At 39.2% G+C, this 25644-nt stretch overlaps 1 protein-coding gene across 1 annotated transcript in view; it reads right to left on the reverse strand.

Moving 5' to 3' along the window:
• Positions 1-25644, reverse strand: part of LOC117299640 — a 54568-nt gene that overhangs the window by 4482 nt on the left and 24442 nt on the right. The window contains exons 7-18 of the mRNA XM_033783189.1: positions 24853-25044; positions 22262-22472; positions 20223-20377; positions 18997-19179; positions 16973-17093; positions 14628-14849; positions 12312-12459; positions 10463-10633; positions 7631-7731; positions 5779-5979; positions 4516-4533; positions 1241-1264 (exon numbers count right to left, since the gene is read on the reverse strand). Of these exons, the coding sequence (XP_033639080.1) occupies positions 1241-1264; positions 4516-4533; positions 5779-5979; positions 7631-7731; positions 10463-10633; positions 12312-12459; positions 14628-14849; positions 16973-17093; positions 18997-19179; positions 20223-20377; positions 22262-22472; positions 24853-25044 (1747 nt within the window). The remainder of the gene's footprint in view (positions 1-1240; positions 1265-4515; positions 4534-5778; positions 5980-7630; positions 7732-10462; positions 10634-12311; positions 12460-14627; positions 14850-16972; positions 17094-18996; positions 19180-20222; positions 20378-22261; positions 22473-24852; positions 25045-25644) is intronic.

A 25644-nucleotide genomic window follows, 5' to 3' on the forward strand; every position in this document is an offset into this window, starting at 1 on the left:
GTTTTGAGACGCCCTTTGGGTGTGAAAAGCGCTACATAAAAACTGGTTATTATTATGGTTATTAACTAGTGGTTGTTGATTGACTTACGTAGTGCATGCACACACAAGTTAAAGGGTCATACAAACTTAAGGTATGTGAATGTCAACGCGACGGGCGACTTTTTGTACAATAAAGCCATTGGACACTTTCGGTAAACAGTATTGTCCAAGGCCCACACTTTGTGTACATGTACCACAACTTATATATAAAATAACAAACCTGTGAAAATTTAGGCTCAATCGGTCATCGGAGTCGGGAGAAAATAACGGGAAAACCGACCCTTGTTTCCCCACGTTTCGCCGTGTCATGACATGTGTTTAAAATAAATCTGTAATTCTCGCTATGGAGTTGTATTAATGTTTTCTCTAAAAGTAAAGCATTTCATGGAATAATATTTCGAGAGAGGTCTTTCACCATTACCTTCTGTAAACCCTGTAAGTTATTTGTAAATCTGTGAACTTTTTCATTTTTTCTGGTCCGAAAGTGTCTGACGGCTTTAACCTTTTTTTTATAAAAAAAAACAGATATAAAACCAGCTATTGATCAACAGTCCATGCATGTAGGCTGGCATTGCAAGGCTCCATTAAAGAAAGAGGCCAGATTAACACATCCTTTTTGTCTTCACCAACTCCCACCTGTTATTGGCATGAAATTCCTTATCTGAATAGTGAACCCTGATCTTTTAATTGGATCATGAACAAGCCAGTACTACTGGGGACTGCCCAGGCAGATTAACAGCTCAACCGTTCAATATAACAGCAATCAACAAACAACAAACAAAATATCTTAAAGGAACGTTACAGAATTGGTAAGAAACAAAAATCGTGGAGATCACAGATTTACATAAAACTTACACGGTCTAATGCTGATGATAGAAGAAAACATCCCTTGAAATATTTCTGTCTGAAATGTCATATTTGATGAGAAATAAATAATCTAATTTCGCGTTTGGCGTTTATCGCTCAGTGAGCATTTTATTCATTTTTGTTTTGGCATCGATGCAATGCAAAATTTGTAATCGGTTTTTCACTATTCTCTCGCGACCCAGATGGCCGATCGATCTCAAACTTCTACAGGTTTGTCAGTTAATGTATATGGCGGAATACATAAAGTGCTTACAGTTCCAGCAGCTGTTTTGTTAGCAAAAACCAATTCTGTAATGTTCCTTTAAATTCAACTAGAAAAGACAAATAAACTCACCTGCTATTGGTACTATTCCACCACCTTCAACACAAAAATAAATATAAAAAAGGGTTAGATAGGATTCGAGGCATTGCATGGTGAGGTATCAATATATATTTGGTTTGCGGTAACACCATCTGTAAATCTTCTTGCCAGGTAGAGTTTGTTCTTAGAGAACTGTTTTGCTTAATTCTACTACCGTGGAGTAGATTGTTCGGGTGTTCAGAAGACTTCTCAGTTCTGAAAAGAACTGTCCTGCTGATTAACTATTACCCGGGCGGATGGTATAGAAATAGGCTGGGACTACTACTTTAGCTTATAGGATCATAATTAACTGTACTACCGCGGAGTCAGTTCTTGAGTTGGTCTCAACGTTTCGACTAGCTTGCTCTAGTCATTGTCAGGAGACTGGTTAAATAATAATTACGATATACATATGCTACTGAGTTGTCGATGGAGCCTTCTCGGTATATGGACCCAAACTCTGGAATAAACTTCCCAATCACATCAGGGACACAACATCATTCAACACTAAGCTTGGGCGATATAACGATATTATCGAATATCGCGATATTAATTTGGACACGATTTCGATATCGGATGGATTTGGTTTTAATCGAAATATCGATATATCGCGATATATCGCGATAAATCGATTAAATATCGCGATGTATTTGCTAGCTGAGACATCTTGCATTTGCTAGCTGAGACATCTTGCACCCCAAGGTTTGGAGTAAAACCAGAAGAATAGGTCATTAGAACACCTCTCTTATGCTAGGACTGTCTCTTCTACAACTTTCACTTGGAGTTTTAAGACTGATGATGTCAAATTTCATTAATCGCGATTATATCGAATAGCGCGATATATTGTTGGCGATATATCGTGAATAAAATAAATCGATATCGCCCAAGCTTATTTAACACATTCAAGGCACTTTTGAAAGCTCACTTGTTTCATGAGGCCTACATGTACCATCAATGACTTGTTATTTCTTCCGTGCCTCAGCGCCCAAATTTTTGATTTAGGCACTGTACAAAATATTTTGTATTCATTGTGAATGACGTGTACCAGGTATTCTTTTGAGTATATATTTTTTTTTTAAGCCATTGGACCCTTTCGGTAGACAGTATTATTGTCCAAGGCCCACACTTCGTGCATCACAACTTATCATAAAATAACAAACCTGTGAAAATTTAGGCTCAATCGGTCATCGGAGTCGGGAGTAAATAACGGGAAAACCCACCCTTGTTTCCGCACGTTTCGCCGTGTCATGATATGTGTTTAAAATAAATCCGTAATTCTCGCTACCGAGAATTGATATTGTTTTACTGTTTTCTCAAAAAGTAAAGCATTTCATGGAATAATATTTCAAGAGAAGTCTTTCACCACTACCTTCTGTAAACCCTGTAAGTTATTTGTAAATCTGTGAACCTTTTTTTTTTTCCCGGTACTGAAAGGGTCCAATGGCTTTAAGGATTTGGGTACTTTTTTTTTTCACAAAACACAAGTTCAAAGATTTACATGAATTTTTTAACTTACACCATTTTGAAGATAGCGATAGTAGAAAGCGCATCTTCAAATATTACTTACTGAGGTGCTGTAGTTTTTGAGAAATGATTACAACCATGTCATGAAAATATGTTTGACATGCTGAATGATTTTTGTCTTTACAGACGAAAATTATTTTTGTGACTTGTTTCACTCATTTCTCAAAAACTAAAGCACCTTGGTATACACACTATTGACTGGCAATGAGGTCACTAGTGTACGTCTATTGCCCCGAGGGACTTTGAGTGACCCCTCTTCTGGTCACTCACAGGCCCGAGGGGGAATAGACGTACACTAGTTACCGAATTATGCCAGTCAATATGTGTTTTAAACCACAGCTCGGTCTTAATATCAAAATATAAGAACAGAAATCTGGAAAATAAAGGAAGTTTTGTAGTTGCTGTTCACGGTTCAAGTCAAGAGGGGGCGCTGTAACCGGGCATTATTTTCAAAGACTAGTGCCCGCTCGTGAACTAGTTCCCGCAAAACACGCGTGCGCGTTCACTAGCCTATATTAGTTCATCCCACGTGACCGTGTTTCAGCCAACCAGAATACAGAACCAGCAAGAGGTGTGTTATAAACTATATTAGTTCATCCCACGTGACCGTGTTTCAGCCAACCAGAATACAGAACAAGCAAGAGGTGTGTTATTACTGGTAATATTTTCAGGGAAGCTTTCTACTGTCATTAACTTCAAGCTGTGTGAGTTTATAGTAAATCTGCGGACATTGTGTTTTGTGTTACCAAAACTACCCAGACCCTGCAAATGAGTTGTGATAATGAGGTGAATTAGGTGGATGTACCACGTATCCTTTTAACACAACATTTTTTAAGGAAATTTATCATAACTTTGTTGACAGTCGTGGCGCAAGGTAAAACCGGCAGCCACACGATCAATATTCCAAGACTAATGCTCAAAGTGTTAATTCTCTTCATCGACTTGTTAACACTTTTCTCATATGGATGTTTTAGTTATTTGATGTATGATTTTTTGAAATGTCAACAATAAACCATTATCCCCCCGAAAAAAAAATAAAATAAAAATAAAATAAATTCCAAAACCTGTTTCTACACAAAAGCCTACAGAAAAATTGCACATGATGTCATTGACTGCCATCTTCGATGGAAATGTGTATTCGCTTTGCATGACTCTAAGCCAACGATAGCCTTTTATGGGTGCGCGACGTTTTTCTTCAGCGATGGCGTACGATGTAAGGGCCTCTTCGAAACTTAAAAAAAAATAGATTAACAAGATTCACAGATCAACAAATAACTTACAGGGTTTACAGAAGATAATGGTGAAAGACTCCCCTTGAAATATTATTACATGAAATGCTTTACTTTTTGAGCAAACATTAAAACAATTAGCAATTCTCGATATCGAGAATTACGGATTTATTTTAAACACATGTCATGACACGGCGAAACGTGCGGAAACAAGGGTGGGTTTTCCCGGTTTTTTCTCCCGACTCCAATGACCGATTGAGCCTAAATTTTCACAGGTTCGTTATTTTATATGTAAGTTGTCATACACAAATGTGGGCCTTGGACAATACTGTTTACCTAAAGTGTCCAATGGCTTTAATGTTGCATTAATGTGCAGCAGGCGTAACAGCTTGCTCCAAAATACGTGAAAAAGAAACAGTCACCATCAATGGGGTCGCTTTCACAAGCTTTCGACATTGAATTGAACCAAGTACGAAATACGTTTTAATGTCTTATAAAATACAAAATTTCACATACCCAAATCAAACGGGTCAACTGTAATGAAAGAAAATACAAAAAGGATACAAGGTTAAAAATTGAAAACTAATTATAACAAAAATATGTAAAACTAAAGTCACTGGACACGATTGGTAATAATATTACTAAAAATACAATATAGTTGAAAAAGCTACTTGGTCACCAGCAACGGAGAGCTGTTGATAGTATACAATTTTGAGAAAAAAGGCTCCCTCTGAAGTCACAAAGTTTTCGAGAAAGAGAATATATTGCTCACTAAAATATTTAAATCTTTCAAGCATCTGAAAGCACAGATATTTTTATATCAATATATTCTTGCAACTTCGACAACCAATTGAGCAAATTTGTTTCAAAGATCTGTTATTTTATGCATAGTTGAACCATTGCACTCATTAAAGTCACCTGGAAGTGGTATTTTGTCAAAATAATACTTTTGTCACTAAAATATGTGTTTTGATGAGTGGCATATGAATAAACAATTAACTAAGGTTAAAAAAAATTAGTTTCCATGTTATTTACAAATTTGAAAAATAAGCCCGACCCGAGAGGGCGCTTTTCGTGACGTCAATCGAGGCGCGATGAATCGCATGAAGTGCCAACACAAGATAGTGACGCCTGGCCCAGGCTAAAAACATGCCCTCAAAGTTGAAACAATACCTGATTTTTTTCACGTTAGGCAAATTCTCCTTTAGGTTCGTTACGTCTTTCAGTGACATGTACCTTCTTCGACTTCCCCACTACATGTAGTTGGAAAAATTGTTGGGATTGCGTCATGTTTTAGAAAAGAACTTTTTTCTTCATGTCAAAATGTGCAGTGTATTCCGTATTCTTGAAGCACGACGGCTGGAAGCGTTTGCTGCACAGCGCTGTAAAAGACTTGCACACTGACCCAATCTTTAGTTGTATTGCTGCATCCAGCAGCAATACAGCAGCAATACACCTAGTCCACATTGCCGGAAAAATGCAAGAAAAAAACTTTTTTTCGAATTGACTCATGACTAGGACTTGAATGTACTTGCATGTACATGTGTTCGATGTTCGATCGAGGCAAAGTCTTCCTCGATTGACATCACAAAATGGGCAGGCGGAGTCACCCCACACGACTTTATTAAATTTTTTAAACATATAAATCATTAAAAACAATTACTCAAAAAATGATTTTATTGTTCAGAAAAATATACTCTAATGTTTGAAGAATTTTTTTTTTTATTTCCAGGTGACTTTAACTTTGTTATTTGTATATTATCAGTGAACAGTACCTACCTGAGACTTCAAGAGCAAACTCAGTCAGGTGGTTGGTCCGACATATCACACGTTCATTCTGTGATTCATGAGTAGTCAGGACACCAGACGTGGACCAGGTGTTTGTGTTCTCATCCAAGTATTTGCAGGTACTTTTTCTTTGTGTGGCCGGGAACGTCAAGTTGATATGTTCCAACAAGTTCGCCAAAGGAATTGGTACCCCTGTTTCGAGACAAAGGAAGAGAATGGCATAATAGTAATAACAACGATTATCTTCAAGCAGGCTTGAATCCTTGATTCTGATTGGTGGATCCATAGCAACAAGGAGTGTGATATTATACAAATATTGACTGCATAGCAACAAGGAGTGTGATATTATACAAATATTGACTGCATAGCAACAAGGAGTGTGATATTATACAAATATTGACTGCATAGCAACAAGGAGTGTGATATTATACAAATATTGACTGCTTCGAGCGCTATGGTTTAAAACTGCGACTCCGGAGGTGATTCCCGGAGTGTTCTATTTTCCCCCCGAGGTGCAGCCAAGGGAAAGTGGAACGCTCCAGGGATCACCGAGGGAGTCAGAGTTTTAACTATAGCACGAGTAAATGCAGTCAATATTTGTTTGATAACACCCCAACAGACTATTTATCATCCTCATACACATAACATTCGTACGCGCGTTTTAGATAAACAGATGCACAACTGATTGAGTTCGAGGTGGGTAAAAAGACGTCTGGGTACTGCACGCCATGTGATAGTCGTCGGACTATCACATGGCAAACGATGCACTATCACACGGCTGCCGTTTCTAGTAAAACTAAGACAAATCATGTGACGCGCTCTAAACCAATGAAAAGGCAGAACATTTGTAAGGGGGTGTTATAAAAACTTACATCGCACAGCCAAAGTCACACCATGTGTATTGTGTTTTCTAACTCTGTGTATTGCGCTTTTATAAGCTATGCGCAAAATGCAATTATTTTTATCCTTGTGTACAAGTAAGTCATTGCCACATCAATTTTTACCCTGGTCAAGTTTGCTGGAAAATAAATCTGTTATCACACTCAGGAAAAAACCAACAAATTCAGTGTGTCTGCGTTTAATAACTAACGCAGAAGCGTCATGTACAGTCTGTTTCGATTGTTAAGGCCAAGCTAAAGAATTTTCCTTTTTAGACGAGCTTTTGGATTTGGTTACTCTTTGCGGTGTTTCTCGATTATGCTGATTTTTCTTTGCTGTTGTAGACTTTTGTGTTGCGCTTTTGAACATTTTAATGGTGAAATGACACCATAAAAGCAGTTTTATTCTTATTACTATTACTCCACTCACGCTTTGTGATAACTTTTATTCATAAAAACCCAAGACAGTTTATCAATTCTAGTTGGTCGAGAGGACATCACGTGGGGGTGTTTATACGGATGATATACACGTAACACCAGTAAAAAGTGTTTAATCATGGGCGTGACACGCGAGCTTGCACCTGTGCATATACGACAGTTTATTCATTCCTATTGGTGGAGAGCAACGGCTGGAACACCTGTGCCACATCACTCGATACGCGCGACGCACACGCCAATCTCCTTATAAGAAGTTTTCACCAGAGGGCCTTACCATTTCATAGCTAGAGGGGTGTTGTGTTGAAAGAAATCATTAAACAATTATAATTTTTGCATTTTTAAAAACTTTTTGACCGAAAAAGTATTTATGAATGGGAATCAAAGTGTGTTGAATCGGTTTTAAACTAGTGGTTTAAACCCGCCGAGGCCTGGTTCTTGATAATTTTTACCCGAGACAAAGTCAAGGTAAATTAAAACCTCTTCACCACACATTGATTCTCATATTATTATTTTGGTGATTTCCTTACCAGAGACGTCAAGGACGGTTATTGACTGGATGTAATCAAAGTCAGCCACTTCTTCGCTCTGGTAATCCTCAATATGAAGTAGAACTTCCTGACCGCCCAATCTGATAATATAAAAAGGGATGAGAGTCATTGCTCACTAAAGGTCTGAAACTAAACAATGCGCTACCGCTTCACATACGTAGCGAACAGAAACTCATCTCTTTTAAAGGCAGTGTACACTATTGGTAATTGTCAAAGACTAGCCTTCACAGTTGTTGTATCTCAACATATGCCTAAATTTAAAACAAACCTGTGAAAATTGGAGCTCAATCGATCATTGAACTTGCGAGATAATAATGAAAGAAAAAATCACCCTGTCACACGAAGTTGTGTGCGTTTAGATGGTTAATTTCGAGACCTCAAGTTCTAATGTTGAGGTCTCGTAATCAAATTTGTGGAAAATTACTTCTTTATCGAAAACTATGGCACTACAGAGGGAGCCGTTTCTCACAATGTTTTATACCATCAACCTCTCTCCATTACTCGTCACCAAGAAAGGCTTTACGCTAATAATTATTTTGAGTAATTACCAATAGTGTCCACTGCCTTTAAATGTAATATAAAACCGCTTTTTAGCTTTTTAATGTCTTCTTCTAAGGTCACCTTGCCAGTTAGTTTAGAATTTTAGCATAGATAGGGTTAGAGGCGTCTGTCTCCTGAAAAGATCAAAACATTACCGATGCCAGCAGAGATAGGCCTATGTAATAAGTAATTAATTAGTTCTCTGTTGGCGGGACAGACGTATCCCCATACTTTTGTTTGGGCACTGGCCTGGTGACCAGTCTTTTTTCTTTGTCTTTTTCTTCCACTCTGTGCTTTTTAACATGTGTGCTCTGCGCCTCTGATCATTTTGTATGTAAGGGGCGCAATATAAATTGTAAATATTATTATTATTATTATTATCACAATCCCTCCCACTCACAAAAGGAGAGGGGACTGGTCCTTCTCAGTTGCTGGTCCCCATGCCATGCATGCTGGAACTCACTACCAAATCATACCCAACACCAACTCACTTAAGACATTCAAGAGTAAACTAAAATCCCATCTGTTCTCTTCTCGCTCATAAACTTACTTTTTTCGTAGCTTTCTTTATACCATCGCATTGTATCTTTGTAAAATGCGCTTTATAAGTTTTATTTGTTATTATTATTATTAGGATACAAATTCTGCTGATGTATGTTGAACTTATGGCTCTTCCACCTGAATGGTAGATCTCAGAAGGTAGATGGCAATTACACCTGTATGGTAACCCCTGGAGTTATAGATTCCACTGAGCTTTTAGGAACAGTGTTCTCATCACTAAAGAAGTAGATCAAAGAGCAGGATTTTGTTATATTATGGAAAAAAAGGAACGGCTGTTTTTCTTCACCAGGCTGACTTAAAAAGTCTGAATTCAGATAAAAGTCTGACAAATCTCATCCCTGATATTAAAGCCATTGGACACTTTCGGTACAGAAAAATAAAATAAAAGTTCACAGATTTACAAATAACTTACAGGGTTTACAGAAGGTAATGGTGAAAGACTTCTCTTGAAATATTATTCCATGAAATGCTTTACTTTTTGAGAAAACATTAAAACAATATCAATTCTCGATACTGAGAATTACGGATTTATTTTTAAACACACGTCATGACACGGCGAAACGTGCAGAAACAAGGGTGGGTTTTCCCGTTATTTTTCTCCCGACTCCGAAGACCGATTGAGCCTAAATTTTCACAGGTTTGTTATTTTATATAGAAGTTGTGATACACGAAGTGTGGGCCTTGGACAATACTGTTTACCGAAAGTGTCCAACGTTTTTAAAAGGGGAAGGAAAATGAGAAAAGTTGCAATGTAGGGTTCGAATCGGGTAAATAGTTTACAGGACTGCAGGGCATAACTAATACTTACAACTTCTTTTGGCAAATATTATAGATGTTAAATTTGCATCGGGATAAAGAATATTAATTTTTTTTTTTTTTTACCAATACACCGATGTGTGTTAGCACTGTATACTCACTACAGGTACTTTCCAGAGTCCTTTGAAAAAATATCACAGGCTTATTACTCGGGTGGGATTCGAACCCGCGACCCTTGCAATTCTAGAGCAGTGTATTACCAACTGGACTATCGAGATTGCCCGGTAGCTAGAGGCAGTCCGTATGTTTCGGCAGCGGGTACCGCAATGATGTAAAAGATTTGCATCGGGATAAAGAATATTAATTTAGTTTTTTAAACAAATAGTGTGCATGCACAAACACTTTTGATGACCTCGCCGTACGTTTGTTCTGACTTATCACTGTATCCACGGTATTGCCCTTGTTTATCTCCAAAGCTTAGTTCAGGAGTACAAAACCACCAGAAATCTGCGATCTTCAAATAAATCCCTTCCGACTCCCCCAGTTATCAAAACAAAGTCGTATGGTTCACACTCTTTCCAATATGCAGCAGTTCAGTTATGGAACAGTCTTCCAGAGGTTGTCAAACAGGCTGGGACATCAGAACAATTCAAAACCCGATTAAAAACATACATCTGTTTTCTTTGTACAATTGTTGATTTCCTTTTACATGTACAGCGCATAGGGACCCCCAAACAAAGATATTGACAAAATAGGGACACCGCCAATATAGGGCTAGATAGTTCAGTTGGTAGAGCGCCGGCACATTAATCCGGAGGTCGTTGGTTCCCACCCTAGTCATGCTAGTCAATTCTTTGTTCAACCCCAAATTTTTATTTTATTTATATAACATTGATACCTCACCATGCAATGCCTCAAATCATATATTTATAAAAATAAAATGAAACTAAATACCTTTCATTGATCACCGATAAAGGAAAGCTGATGTTGACTCTGTCAAACTGGATGGCCCTCTCGAGTCTACCTCTTCTTATCCTAGAATGTACGAGCTCTGTACGACTGATGTTCACCTCACGATTTTGCAGTACGGTTCCAAGGTGCCGTGTAAGATTTTGCGCATGGCGTCTACACAAACAAAATAAAAAAATATTTCTTATGAACATTTTTTCTTATTATCGTATGACTGAAGCTCGCCTCACGATTTTGCAGTACGGTTCCAAGATGCCGTGTAAGATTTTGCGCATGGCATCTACACAAACAAAATCAAAAAATATTTCTGATAAAATTATTTCTTATAATCGTACGACTGTTGCTTGCCTCACGATTTTGCAGTACAGTTCCTTAGTGTTGTGTAAGATTTTGTGCATCGCTATACAAACAAAACCAGAAAGTTTTTTCTTATTAAAGGCAGTGGACACTATTGGTAATTATAGTCAAAATAATTATTAGCATAAAACCTTACTTTGTAACGAGTAATGGGGAGAGATTGGTAGTATAAAACATTGTGAGAAACGGCTCCCTCTGAAAGTGGAGTAGTTTTCGAGAAAGAAGTAATTTTACACGAATTTGATTTCGAGACTTCAAGTTTAGAATTTGAGGTCCTGAAATCAAGCATCTGAAAGCACACAACTTCGTGTGACAAGGGTGTTTTGTTCTTTCATAGTTATCTCGCAACTCCGACGACCAATCAAGCTCAAATTTTCACAGGTTTGTTGTTTCATGCATATGTTGAGAAACACCAAGTGAGAAGACTGGTCTTTGACAATTACCAATAATGTCCACTGGCTTTAATCCTTGCGCCCTCAACCGCCTCATAATAGAATGTCGACTGCTCAGAACAAAAAGGTCAATTTTTCCACTGTGGTCAGTTTAACCCCTTTTTACCATTGTACCTTTTAATTGGTGACCATGTTTTAATCAGGAGAAAAAAAGGCCAAAGGAATATCCAGATGCAGGGACAATAAAGTTTTAGTGTATTGTATTGTGAAAACAAAGTTTCTTTATTGCAATCTTATATTTGTATTGATCAATAAAATTGAAAAAATGCATTTAAATAAAATAAAAAAAAATTCACCAAAATAAAAACTCTTTTTAATGTTTTACTTCAAAATGCACAAATATGGGGCAGGAAAGAGCCTGGGGAGCCCATCAAAGCTATAAAAAAAAACTTAAACCCGTCAACTTCAAAGGATGCTGCCCCTTGATCCCACCAGGGGCCTTTAAGCGGACCCGGGTTGTGAGGCGCTACGCTGACCCTGATACACCCACCCTCGACAAAATTAGCCAGCACCCAATTTGCCCTAGCTACAACCTTGCTTACCCTCCACCTTCTTTTCCAAAAGGGAGGCACACAACATGTTTTTATTTTTTGGGGCTAAGGGTGAAGAGGATTTTTTCCTGAGCTCTCGCCTGTCCTGAGGACGCCCCAAGCCAAAAATGTGACAAGCGGCCATTTTGAAAAAAAAAAAAAAAAAAATCCTGTTTTTTTTTTCAAAAAGAGAGGATGCCAAACATGTTTTTTTTTTTTTTTGGCCTACATGTAAGTAATAATAATAAAGGAAACTTGTAATGCGCCATGTCTGTCACAGGTGACACTCCTGGCGCAGGAACCCTAACAAAGCCAACGACTGAAGGAACTAAATAAACAAACTAAACAGAAGGAGAAGCAACTTGTGTGATGAGGTGGGTCTTGAGTTGGTTCTTGAAAGTGTAAAAAAAAACTCCTTCATTTTTTTGAAAAGGGAGGACAATACACATGTTTTTATTTATTTGGCCTTACAAGTGGTATTCAGAGGGTTTTTACCTGAGTTCCCGTCTGTCCTCAGGTAGCGCCAAACCAGCGTGTGTCTCAGCTATCTCCTCACTCAGTTCCTCAAAAGTTTCTCTTATATGCTCTGGATCGTCACCAATATAGGATCTGATCAAAGCCTTCAGGTTATTTAACATCGTCACTGAGGACAGAGAGGAAAGTAGAGCAACATTACAGAATTGGTTTGGCTCACAAAGAAGTTGCTGGCAATGTAGGCACTTGATGTAATCCACGAGGGTGATCGTTCGATTAGCTCTTGTTGAGACCAACTAAGAACTGACTCTGTGGTAGCACAGCTAATCACGATCCTATAAGCTAAAGTAGTAGTCCCAGCCTATTTTCTATACCATCCGCCTATGTAACAGTTAAAAAGCAGGACAGTTCTTTTCAGAACTGAGAAGTCTCCTGAACACCCGATAAATCTACTCCGCTGTTGTAGAATAAAGAAAGACAGTTCTCTAAAGAACAAACTCTACCTGGAAAGTAGATACACACATGGTGTTATCGCAAACCAAATATATAAGCTTCCCTGGGTCGACCCCGGGGTGAGCCCCTGACAAGAGCTAATCGAACATTCACACTTACCCTCTCGTGGTGACGGCATGCACCTCAGGTCACCCCCAAGTGACCCACTCCACAAGCAGGGCACTGGGGGCTGACCCGGGTGAGCCCCGTCAAAGCTATTCAAACGTATCGGGGCAGACCGGGGTCGACCCAGGGAAGCTAAACGAACACCCCCATTGATACCTCACCATGCATTGCCTCAAATCATATATATAGGGCCACTGATTTTCCGCGATCGCGGAAAATGGACGGAATTCGCGGAATTCGCCCTTTGAAACGGAAAACGGCATTCAGTTTTAGGAAGAAAAAAAAAAGATTTTTTTAAATGTTTTTGTTCATGTTCTTCAGGCCAAAACTATTGCAATTGCATTCTCTATTAAGGATCTTTTTGTCAAACTAAAAAAGCATCAGAAATCAGACCATTAAAAAGTATGAGATTGTAATCGTGGATCATTCTATTCCAATTTCAACCCAGTGCAGTACACACGCTGTTAACATGCGGAGGGCATTATTCACGGCACGTTTTTTACATTTTTGTTTCACACAAATTGCATTTTCTCCCTCCCTTTTACCAACAATAATACACAAACTAGCTTACTGATCCATAAGAACCCATACAATGTGTTTTCATCTCGGAAAGGTCTAAAATGAAAGCGTAAACTGTCAACATTCTGTCGCCAAAGCGAAAACAAAATGGCTGACACTTTGTTTGTGGAGGGAGAATCATAGACTTGGTCCCAAGTCTGTGATCATCCTAAAACAGCGCCCTCTTGTGGATACACTTCCGTCATTAGCCTACAAATGCATGCAATGTGGCTGACGCAGAGACAAACTGCAGTTTTTAGAATCAAGTCTATCACGTCATGTGGGCTGATACTGCAGCCACAGTGCAACGGCTGTTTACATGTTTCTGTTGCATCGATCAGCAGACACAATTTAATAAAAATAAAAAAAATTAAAAAATCTTTTTTTTTAGTGTTTTTTAGAAAAATGTCAGTTCAAATTAAAATTTAGGAAGTCAGCAGTGCAACTTATCCAAAATTTACGTTCATAAGTGTCTCCCTGGGTATTAAACAACCTTTTATCTAATTAAAAAACATGAAACGGAATTTTTTGTGCCTGAAACGGAATTCATGTTTTTGTCAAACGGAATTTGCACTTTTCTGAAATGGAAAATCAGTGGCCCTATATATAACAATCAAATCTGACTCCCACAAGATGTGCTCTCCACCAATTGGAATAGCAAAACTTTCTCAAGTATTTATGAATACTAATACTTAATAGATCTTTATCAAGGTGTGGCCATCTTGATTTTACTCCATTCCAACTCATTGAAACCAAACTGGGGCTGGACCATAAAGTTATATTATAAGAACTAGAGGGCACACTGGTGATGCTGCTTGAACAAACGGTACGGGACCGCAACATGACAAGCGCGCAATTATGTATGCATTTGAGGTTTTTTTTATTGAACGCTCACGCGATTCTGTTTGTCAACTTACAAAATGGCCGCACAAACACACGCTGTGAGATGGCTGTTTTGTCAACTTAGAAAATGCCCATCTGCGCGCATGCCGGGGCGCGTATATAGGCCAGTGCGCCCTCTAGTTCTTATACATAACTCTATTGGCTGGACGAATAGTCTGGTGCCATGTTTGCGCAATGAATGTTAGCATTCATTACTGTTATAGAAACAGGGCACATGACCAAAATGGTGACAGCGTGATATAGGTCAATAGGGCTTACTGCTCTGATCTTCCGTCTGCACATCTGGAAACGTTTCCAAGTCTAATGATATGGTTGAGCGCTCAGCTGCGCTGATAGAACCGAGTAGACTGGTAGCATCTGTCAAAAGGCTGTAGTGCTCTGCAATCCCATCTGCAGTTGCTCTTCGTCGACGGTTTCCTGATGTTGTGGCCACTGACTTCATGACTCTGCTATTCTTGTGAAAAGCTTGCACGTAATCACCTAGGAATGAAAAATATATTTGAAGAGTCATTTTTAAAGATGACTCCCTTTTTGGTATACTTTTGGTTCACCATACATGTGGTCGTCTGTCCTTGTTGCCCCTTGTCTTTGTTTGTCCTACAGTAGGTTTATGTTACCATACCTTCTGGTTGTACATGTACATGTATGTACTAGATGTTTTTTTTAAATTTATTTATTGCCTCCAATGGCGATATATTTGTTATTATGCTAATTGTATAATTTATATGTAAAAAATATTTGTATGGAAACTATTTTTGATTAAATTGTAATTGTTACTGTAGTTTTGCCATTTTTTTTTTTTAACCCATACACCGATGTGTGTTAGCACTGTACGTGTACATGTATATTGAGTACTGTACTTTCCTGAGTCCTGTGAAAATATCACAGGCATGATACTCGGGTGGGATTCGAACCCACGACCCTTGCAATTCTAGAGCAGTGTCTTACCAACTAGACTACCGAGATTGCCCGGTAGCTAGAGGCAGTTCGAATCCTGTGATTTGTCAGCGGGTACCGCAACGATATAAGAGATGTTAAATTTGCACCGAGGATAAAGAATATTAATTTTGGTTTTTACCCATACACCGATGTGTGTTAGCACTGTATACTCAGTACTTTCCCGAGTCCTGTGAAAAAAATATCACAGGGATAGCAAAAAAAATAAATATTAATATTCCTTATCCACGATGCACTGTATACTCAGTACTTTCCCGAGTCCTGTGAACAAAATATCACAGGGATAGCAAAAAAAATAAATATTAATATTCCTTATCCACGATGCAAATTTAACATCTTTGAAGAGTTTGAGACCTCAAGTTTAGACGTTGAGGTCTCAAAATCAAGCATCTAAAAGCAGAGCTGCCAACATTGGTTTTTGAAAATCACGAAGATTTTATTTTTAAGTCAGAAAGACTCAATCTCAGCACGAGTCACGACGATTTTTGCGGACATAAAAACCAATATTCATGTACAGACATATACATTTGAAATATTACTAAAGAATATTGCTGTTTATGTTTTAAATGTTTTGCACATGTTTCTAGTTTTGAAGCACTGTCGGGTAACATTCGTCTAAAAAGAGGACCAACATGGTCAGAAGATGCAACGTTTAAGTTATGTTCAATTATAAACCCTGTGAATAAAGTTTCCGCCTTTATTATACTGCTGTCATCAGAGCCCGATTTTCTAAAAAAATCTGCAATGCCTAGCGTGTTGGATCGTGCTGTTGCACTACTGCAATGTTTGTCGGAATCTATGTGTCTCAATATGTCGTTTCGTCCGCCGTATTTCACAGATACCTCTGAATTGCACGTAGTGCAAAAGGCATGGTTTTCATCCTTTGATGATTTCTTTATACAAGGCCATTCTTTGTGGTAGTCTTCTTTGTATTTTTGAGCGTATTTAATTTTCTTCACCGACTTACCAGTTGCTCTGCTGGGCGGCGCCATTTTGCTTTACATTCCCAACCACGTTCCCAGTGGTGTACGATGTAGCAGCGTCATTTGCTCGATCGTGGGCAGTGCGTCGTAACGAGTATACGCCACTGTAAGTGCAATCATCTATTCCAGGGGTTAGTGACGAGAGGTATCGATATAGCGCGCTACCCATGGTGGCGAGGTTGATCAGTGCATGCACATGTATGGATGCGCAGAAGACGAAACTACGGTTAGAACAACTTTTTCTGCGCATCTATGCAATTAAATATGCACGCGCACAAACGTTATACACACACGGGCCACGGCGGAGGGCTACGAAATTCGTCAATTTTATTATTTTTTCATTAACAGGTTGGGGATCCAGGAGATTTTGACTGCTTGCGGGATGACGGAAGATTGCCGTCAAATACGGGAGTCTTCCGCAAAATCCGGAAGAGTTGGCAGCTCTGTAAAAGCACACAACTTCGTGTGACAAGGGTGTTTTTTTTTTTCATTAAAATCTTGCAACTACGACGACCAATCAAGCTCAAATGTTCATGCAGGTTTGTTATTTTATGCATATGTTGAGATACACCAAGTGAGAAGACTTGTCTTTGTCAATTACCAATAGTGTCCAGTGTCTTTTTTAAGTATTCTTGATTGATAGTACAAGATTTATTCATTTACCAGATTCTTTGTCTTTCTGGATATCGTCAGTGATGGCTTGAATGGCAGCCTCGGTAATCTGCTGCACCTGTCGGATAGATGCTTCAGTGAACTCCTTACATCTTCCTTTCTTGCCACAAACCTGAAAGTCAACAAGAACAAAAATAAGAGATGTTAAATTTGCATCGGGATAAAGAATATTAATTATTTTTTTTTTTACCCATACACCGATGTGGGTTAGCACTGGATATACTCAGTATTTTCCCGAGTCCTGTGAACAAATATCACAGGCATGTTACTCGGGTGACATTCGAACTGCCTCTAGCTACCGGGCAACCTCGGTAGTCTAGTTGGTAAGACACTTCTCTAGAATTGCAAGGGTCGTGGGTTCGAATCCCACCCGAGTAACATGCCTGTGATATTTCTTCACAAGACTCGGGAAAGTACTGAGTATACAGTGCTAACACACATCGGTGTATGGGTAAAAAACCAAAATTAATAAATAATAATAAATAACAGTGGCCATTTATGATGTTAATTATGAGTTACATAGTTAAAACCATTTGACACTTTCGGTAAACAGTATTGTCGAAAGGCCCACACTTCGTGTATCACAACTTATATATCAAATAACAAACCTGTGAAAATTTAGGCTCAATCGGTCATCGGAGTCGGGAGAAAATAACGGGAAAACCTACCCTTGTTTCCGCACGTTTCGCCGTGTAATGACAGTGTTCAAAATAAATCCGAAATTCTCGACAACGAGAATTGATAATTGTTGTAATGTTTTCTCAAAAAGTAAAGCATTTCATGGAATAACATTTCAAGAGAAGTCTTTCACCATTGCCTTCTTTATTATTTTTATTTGTTTAAATTAATCTTTGCACCAAAGGGTTATTAAAGGCACTGTACACGTTTGGTATTTACTAAAAATATATATTAGCATAAAAACTTACTTGGTAACAAGCATAGGAGAGCTGTTGATAGTATAACACATTGTGAGAAACTACTCCCTCTGAAGTGACATAGTTTTTGAGGAAGAGATAATTTCTCACTAAAATAATAAAATACTTTTGGCCAGAAGCCTTTTACGTCTAGCTGAAAGCACACTTTTTTTAACAACAAGGGTGTTTTTTCCCCATAATTTTATAACAACTTCAATGACCAATGGGAGACTTTCTGGGACGATAGAGGGCAGCAGACTTACCGGGTAAATCCATTGTTTTCAGAATTATGCGCATGTTCAGAACTACGTAAACAATGGAAATTTACCCAGTATGTCTGCTGCCACCTAGCGTTGGAAAGTCTCCTATTGAGCCCAAATTCTATGCCCATGTTTGGGATACACTAAGTGAGAATACTGGTCTTTGACAATTACCCAACCTGTTAAGTGCCTTTAAAGACACTGGACACTATAGGTAATTGAATTGTCAAAGACCAGCCTTCCCACTTGGTGTATCTCAACAAATGCATAAAACAACAAACCTTTGAAAATTTGAGCTCAATTGGTCATAGAAGTTGCGAGATAATAATGAAAGAAAAAAACACCCTTGTCACACGAAGTTGTGTGCTTTCAGATGCTTGATTTCGAGACCTAAAAATTATAAATCTGAATATCATGAAAGAAGTTCATCAGGCTGTTAAAATATGTTTCTTAGGAAATACATTTAATAAGTATAAATCTGAAGTCTCGAAATAAAATTTGTCGAAAATTACTTCTCTCTCGAAAACTATGTTACTTCAGAGGGAACCGCAACCTCTCCCTATTACTCGTTACCAAGAAAGGTTTTATGCTAATAATTATTTTTAGTAATTACCACTAGTGTCCACTGCCTTTAAAGGGAAGGTACACATTTGGTAATTACTCAAAACAAATATTAACTTAATAACTGACTTGGTAAAGAGCATTGGAGAGCTGTTATACAAATATTGACTGCTTCTTGCAACTCCAATGACCAATTGAGTCAAAATTTTCACAAGTTTGTTATTTTATGCATGTTAGCCTTTGACAATTACCAATAGTGTCCACTGCCTTTAACACTTACCCGTACTATGATGTTAACATACTCGGCACCTTCCACTTCCCAAAAGAACTCAATATTCAGCAAGTTGGAATCCACTGGGACTGTCATCAGAGGGATCTTCTTCGTTGGGGTGTTTGTCGATGCTACGAAGGCCTGGTAGGTCAGCCCGTCGCTGCCAACACAACCGTCTACTTTGATTTTACCCTAAGGAAGAAAAAAAACAATCAATCAATCTTTAATTTGTTTATTTGTTTGTTTGGGTGTTACTTTGTTTCTTGGGGGTGTTGGGGCTGTTTGTATGTTTGTCTGTATGTCTGTTTGTCTGTTGGGGTGTTACTTTGTTTGTTGGGGTGTTAGGCTGTTTGTATGTTTGTCTGTATGTCTGTTTGTCTGTTGGGGTGTTACTTTGTTTGTTGGGGTGTTAGGCTGTTTGTTTGTTTGTCTGTATGTCTGTTTGTCTGTTGGGGTGTTACTTTGTTTGTTGGGGTGTTAGGCTGTTTGTTTGTTTGTCTGTATGTCTGTTTGTCTGTTGGGGTGTTACTTTGTTTGTTGGGGTGTTAGGCTGTTTGTTTGTTTGTCTGTATGTCTGTTTGTTTGTTGGGGTGTTACTTTGTTTGTTGGGGTGTTAGGCTGTTTGTTTGTTTGTCTGTATGTCTGTTTGTCTGTTGGGGTGTTACTTTGTTTGTTGGGGTGTTAGGCTGTTTGTATGTTTGTCTGTATGTCTGTTTGTCTGTTGGGGTGTTACTTTGTTTGTTGGGGTGTTAGGCTGTTTGTTTGTTTGTCTGTATGTCTGTTTGTCTGTTGGGGTGTTACTTTGTTTGTTGGGGTGTTAGGCTGTTTGTTTGTTTGTCTGTATGTCTGTTTGTTTGTTGGGGTGTTACTTTGTTTACTCTGTATGCATGTGCGTGTTACATACGTCCATATACATGTAGGCATGCGCAATGTGGTAAACATCCAGATACATGTAGCAGCTGCATTGACGCTGTCGCCGAGGACTTGATTATTTTAAACAACAATTATTGTCATAAAATCAAGTTTATTCAATATTCAAGTCACTTCTCAACTCTCAAGTCATTTTTGCGCAAGTCAAGTCAAGTCACAAGTCATTTTTGCTCAAGTCAATTCAAGTCACAAGTCATTTTTTTGTCCAAGTCAAGTCAAGTCTAAAATCAACAAAATTGGTGACTCAAGTCTGACTCGAGTCCAAGTCACCGACTTGAGTCAACAAGACTGACGATTATTTTTACCGGTGAAAGTGTCAAGTATTCGCTCTGCAGACTGACTTGGCAACCAGAGATCTCTCTGTAGATGGTGATCTTGGTCGCCGCAGACGACAACTCCGTATCCATGATGCCAACCATCATGGCCTTAATCTCGTAGTCAGATCCAGCGGTCAAAGTTCCTGAGTTAAAAAAAATAAATAATCGAAGCGAGTTGAATATTTGTTTCTTTCAAATGTTTTTTCATTTTTTTCTTCTTCTTTTATATTATGTTTTAGTGTGTGTCCCGTATCGCTCAGCTTGGCTTGCACGTTCTCGTCAGAGGCTTTGGCGGGACTTTCTTTAGCTCAATGCTGCGGGCCTGGTCGTGGTTTCCCTTCTGGTTCTGATTTTTTTCCCTATGTTGTTGTTTTAAAATGGTGTTATTATTATTGTTTACTTGGCATTCACTGGATATAGTCACGTATTGTTTTGTTTTCATTGTCTTTGCTGCGCCTTGAACATCTGTGGGAAGCTTTCCACTATCATCTTCTATCTAACCACGTGAGTTGAATGTAAAATGTGGACATTGTGTTTTGTCATGTTTGTGTCCTACAAAAAGTACCCAAATCCTTTACAATATCAATTCAGAAACTAACCCGCTTCGATGTTTTTAATAAGAGAATAAATATGTGCTTGGCTGGTTTTAAACACTCTGTTTAATACCGGTTGCAGTCTGGATGTCATAATTACCCGAGGTGGAGGAGAGGGTAGTTATCAGCATCCACACTGCAACCGGTTTTATTCCCATTCATAAATACCTTTTCGGTCAAAAAACATCAAAACTTTTTGGTCCTAAAGTTTAAAAAAAAGTGTAACAATTGTTCAATGATTTCTTTCAACAAAACACCCCTCCAGCTATGAAATGGTAAGGCCCTTGGGTAAACAACTCCTTATAAGGGAATGCTGTGCGCGTCGCGCGTGATGTGGCGCAACTGTCCCGGCCGTTGCTCTCGACCAATAGGAATGAATAAACTGTCTTTAAAAGCACAGGTGCAAGCTCGCGTATCACGCCCATGTTTAAACACTTTTTACTGGTGTTAAATCATCCGTTTAAACACCCCTACGTGATGGCCTCTGGACGCGTATCGCGTGATGTGGCGCAACTGTCCTGGCCGTTGCTCTCGACCAATAGGAATGAATAAACTGTCTTTAAAAGCACAGGTGCAAGCTCGCGTATCACGCCCATGTTTAAACACTTTTTACTGGTGTTAAATCATCCGTTTAAACACCCCCACGTGATGGCCTCTGGACCAATCAGAATGGATTAACTGTCTTAGGTATTTATGAATGGAAAGTTATTATTTTTTTTGCATGTTAAAATATCAATTCAGAAACTAACTAGCCTGAACACCTTTGACCTACATTCATTTAACATACATGTAGAGATACGCAGTCAAACTCTATTGCGGAAGTGGCAGCAGTGAACTGGTTGGGCATCTATGGAAGCATATTGTTATCGCACGTCCAACTCTCGCACCGTATGCATAACACCCTGACACAACAACCCTGCTGAGAAGCCTCCGGGTGGAAGCCTCCGGGTGGAAGCCTCCGGGTGGAAGCCTCCGTCTACATTATGTAGACGACCTCAACGCCATTGGCCTACACAGTACGATCAAGCTGTTCAAGCTGCCCTGGATCGGCCTGGATGGCAGAGAAGAATTTCTAACATTGGACAAACCCGTTGTCACAACATCTCAAGACCAGTTCGGCGCGAGTGGTAGCGTCAACTACATATGTAGACGACCTCAACGCCATTGGCCTACACAGTACGATCAAGCTGTTCAAGCTGCCCTGGATCGGCCTGGATGGCAGAGAAGAATTTCTAACATTGGACAAATCCGTTGTCAGCATTATTCTTCTCAAACGAGGTCTCGGCTTGACTGTGCACATTTTGTGTCTCACCGCCTTTAGTAGTTACCCACTCCACTCTGTCTGTGCTACGTCTCATCTTTTAAAGGTTTTTTGATGTATTTAATGGAAAGGTATTATTTTTTGCACTTTAAAATATCAACTAAGAAACTAACCAGCAGGCAGCGTGATGGTCGCAATGGCAGTATCATCAGCATCGTTCTTCTCAAATGAGGTCACGGCTTGACTGTGTACATCTTGAGTCTCACCCCCTTTAGTAATCGCCCACTCCACTCTGTCTGTGCTTCCCTTCTTTGAGATCTCAGCCGTCACCACGATCAGCTGCCGCGGCTTGAACATGCCGTTGAACTCCCTCGTTAGGACGGCCTGTATTAAAGTGGGATAGAATAGAGTGCAGTCAGTTCATCAGAAATTGGCCAAGTGGTCGACTGACTAACAGAATCAAATTCCAGTTGTGGTGGTTAAGTCATCAGCAAGATACTTTGCTATAATCACTTCCAGGCATGCAACTGAAACTTCACTAAAAAAAGAGAAAGTTACAAAATGTAAAATCAATCAATCAATCAATCAATAAATTTATAAGGCGCTAATCCAACAGTCGTTGCTCATATATAGTGCCGTACAGTTAGGCTTTTGAAAAAAAAATGAGATTTAAGTAAAGTTTTGAAATTTGCTAATGAAGAAGATTGCCTGATGTTCCGAGGAAGATGATTCCACATCCTTGGTGCTGCAACATGCTTTTTAAAGTATTTTTCGATTTTGAATGGTAAAACTGAGATAACAATAGAGGAAATCAGCTGATCCAAGAAAAAATTGCATGCCGCTTCTCTTCACCCAGGGGTATAAATGGATACCTGGGAGGGTAGAGGTTGTCAATGAAAAAAGCCTTTGGAGCGCCACGGTTGCCAAGGTTGTAGACTCCCCAGGGAGCTGAGAAAGATTAAAGAGCCAATAAAGGATGATCTCAATATGTCAAGTATTACCTTTTTATGGCCAAATAGACATCGTAGATAGCGGTTAATAACCATTTTACTCTCAAAATTTGCATTTAGTAATAAATAACTAGAGTCAAAAATGCACCCGGCCGCGCGGCTTTTTCAGCCGAGAGTCAAAAATGGCTTATCTATTATAATGACCCTGGACGCCAGTGACGAATTTCCCCTATTGGTTTTGAACACAGCTCTCCAGCTTTGGCATTTCCACACCAAATAGCCGCCACTGACGTCACGATTGCTTTGTCGTGCGGGTTTGTTTGACCCCACGTTCTTCAGAAATTTGGCTTGGAGCGTTCTGGAGAAAACCCATTTTTATCATGTTTAACTTGAGGTAAGAGACTCGTTATATTTGTTTTATGTTTCCTGGATGATCTGCAGCTGTTAGAAAACTGTAATATCTATATATTTCAGATCATCCTTTATTGGCTGCTTAACGGAATGTTATTCACCCAAGGACCCAGCCGTCGATTTCACAAAACTCTTCCTAACTTAAGACTAATCTTAGGACTTAGGACGAGTCCCAACCCTGCACTGTTGCATGCGGACCTTAAGATTAATCCTAAGTTAAGACGAGTTACTCGTCCTAACTCGAGATAAGACGAGTCCTAACTCTTTGTGAAATCGACCCCTGGCACTTTAAGCGTATTGAGACGGTTATAGGAGAAAAGATCACAAGACTGCAGGGCTCGAGCTTAAAAAGCTGAAGTGAACCAGAAATGTTATTACAGGACCAGAGTCAAAATGAAAGTCCTGGAATTATGCGTCCAAACGACCAATGGGAGACTTTCTGGGACGATAGAGGGCAGCAGACTTACCGGGTAAATCCATTGTTCTCAGAATTATGCGCATGTTCAGAACTACGTAAACAATGGAAATTTACCCGGTATGTCTGCTGCCGCCTAGCGTTGGAAAGTCTCCTATTGAGTTCAAATTGTCACAGGTTTGTGCATGTGTTGAGAAACACCACGGTGGAAGAAAATACATGGAGATCGAACGACCCATCAAACCACCATTGTCCTTTGAGTTGACTCGTCTTATCTCGAGTTAGGATGAGTAACTACATGTAATCCTAACTTAGGATTAATCTTAAGGTCTGCATGCTACAGTAGTGCAGGGTTGGGACTTGCCTAAGTCCTAAGATTAGTCCTGAAATAGGAAGAGTTTTGTGAAAATCGACGGCAGTGTCTTTACACATTATTAAGGGAGTCAATGTGTGGTAAAGAGGTTTTCAACTAGTGGTTTAAACCCGCGCTGAGGCCTGGACTTGATAATTTATCAAGAACCAGGCCTCGGCGGGTTTAAACCACATGTTGAACACCCATTCAACACACTTTGATTCCCATTCATAAATACCTTTTCGGTCAAAAAACATCAACACTTTTTGGTCATAAGGTAAAATAAATGCAAAAATTATAATTGTTAAATGTTTTCTTTCAACACAACACCCCTCCAGCTATGAAATGGTAGAGCCCTCCGCCGCCCTCGGGTAAGCAACTCCTTAAAAGGGAATGCTGTGCGCGTCGCGCGTATCGCGTGATGTGGCACAACTGTTTCAGCCGTTGCTCTCGACCAATAGGAATGAAGAAACTGTCGTACATGTATAAGCGCAGGTGCAAGGTCGCATGTCCCGCCCATGTTATAACACTTTTTACTGGTGTTATATCATCCGTTCAAACAACCCCTCGTGATGCCCTCTCGACCAATTAGAATGGATAAACTCTCTTAGGTATTTATGAATATACAAATAATACCTCAGGAGGGGATCCACTCTGAATGTCCACTACAACACTGGCCATTGCCTCGCGATGGTCATTTGTATTGGCTGCATTGGGTTTGGAAACAGTTACGGTAAAGGTGTGCATCCCGTTAGACAAAACCCCAGGACCAACGCTCAATGTCTCCATGGTAACGGAGGCTCCAGCCAGGTCACAAGCCGCATCCTCCTGGTGATCAATATAAATAAGAAGAAAACATATTAAAGGATTCAGGTACTTTTTCAAAATGTCCACAGATTTACATTAAACTTTTACAGGGTTTGGAGATAATGATAGTGGAAAGCTTCCCTTCAAATATTACTAACTAAGGTTGTGTAGTTTTTGAGAAATGAGTAAAACAAGTCACAAAATAGTTTTGGTCTCATGAGACCAAAATAATTTTAGCATGTAAAATCCCCTTAACCAGTTATGATATTGTACCAAAACCATATCATAACTGGTTAATACGTTTTTACATGCTAAAACTGAGACGAAAATTATTACTTTTTCTCATTTCTCAAAAACTACAGCACCTCAGTAAGTAAAATTTCAAGGGAAAATTTCTACTATCATAATCTTCAAACTGTGTAAGTTTAATGTATATCTGTGGACATTGTGTTTTTGTGTCAGGAAAAAGTACATTGTTTGAAGCTTTGCACGGTGTGAAAAAATAAGAAGGAACTATTATACACACTATTGACTGGCAATGAGGTAACTAGTATACGTCTATTCCCCCGAGGGACTTTGAGTGGCCCCTCTTCTGGTCACTCACAGACCCGAGGGGGAATA

Source organism: Asterias rubens, chromosome 14 (genome assembly GCF_902459465.1).
Source record: "Asterias rubens chromosome 14, eAstRub1.3, whole genome shotgun sequence".
NCBI classification, from domain to species: domain Eukaryota; kingdom Metazoa; phylum Echinodermata; class Asteroidea; order Forcipulatida; family Asteriidae; genus Asterias; species Asterias rubens.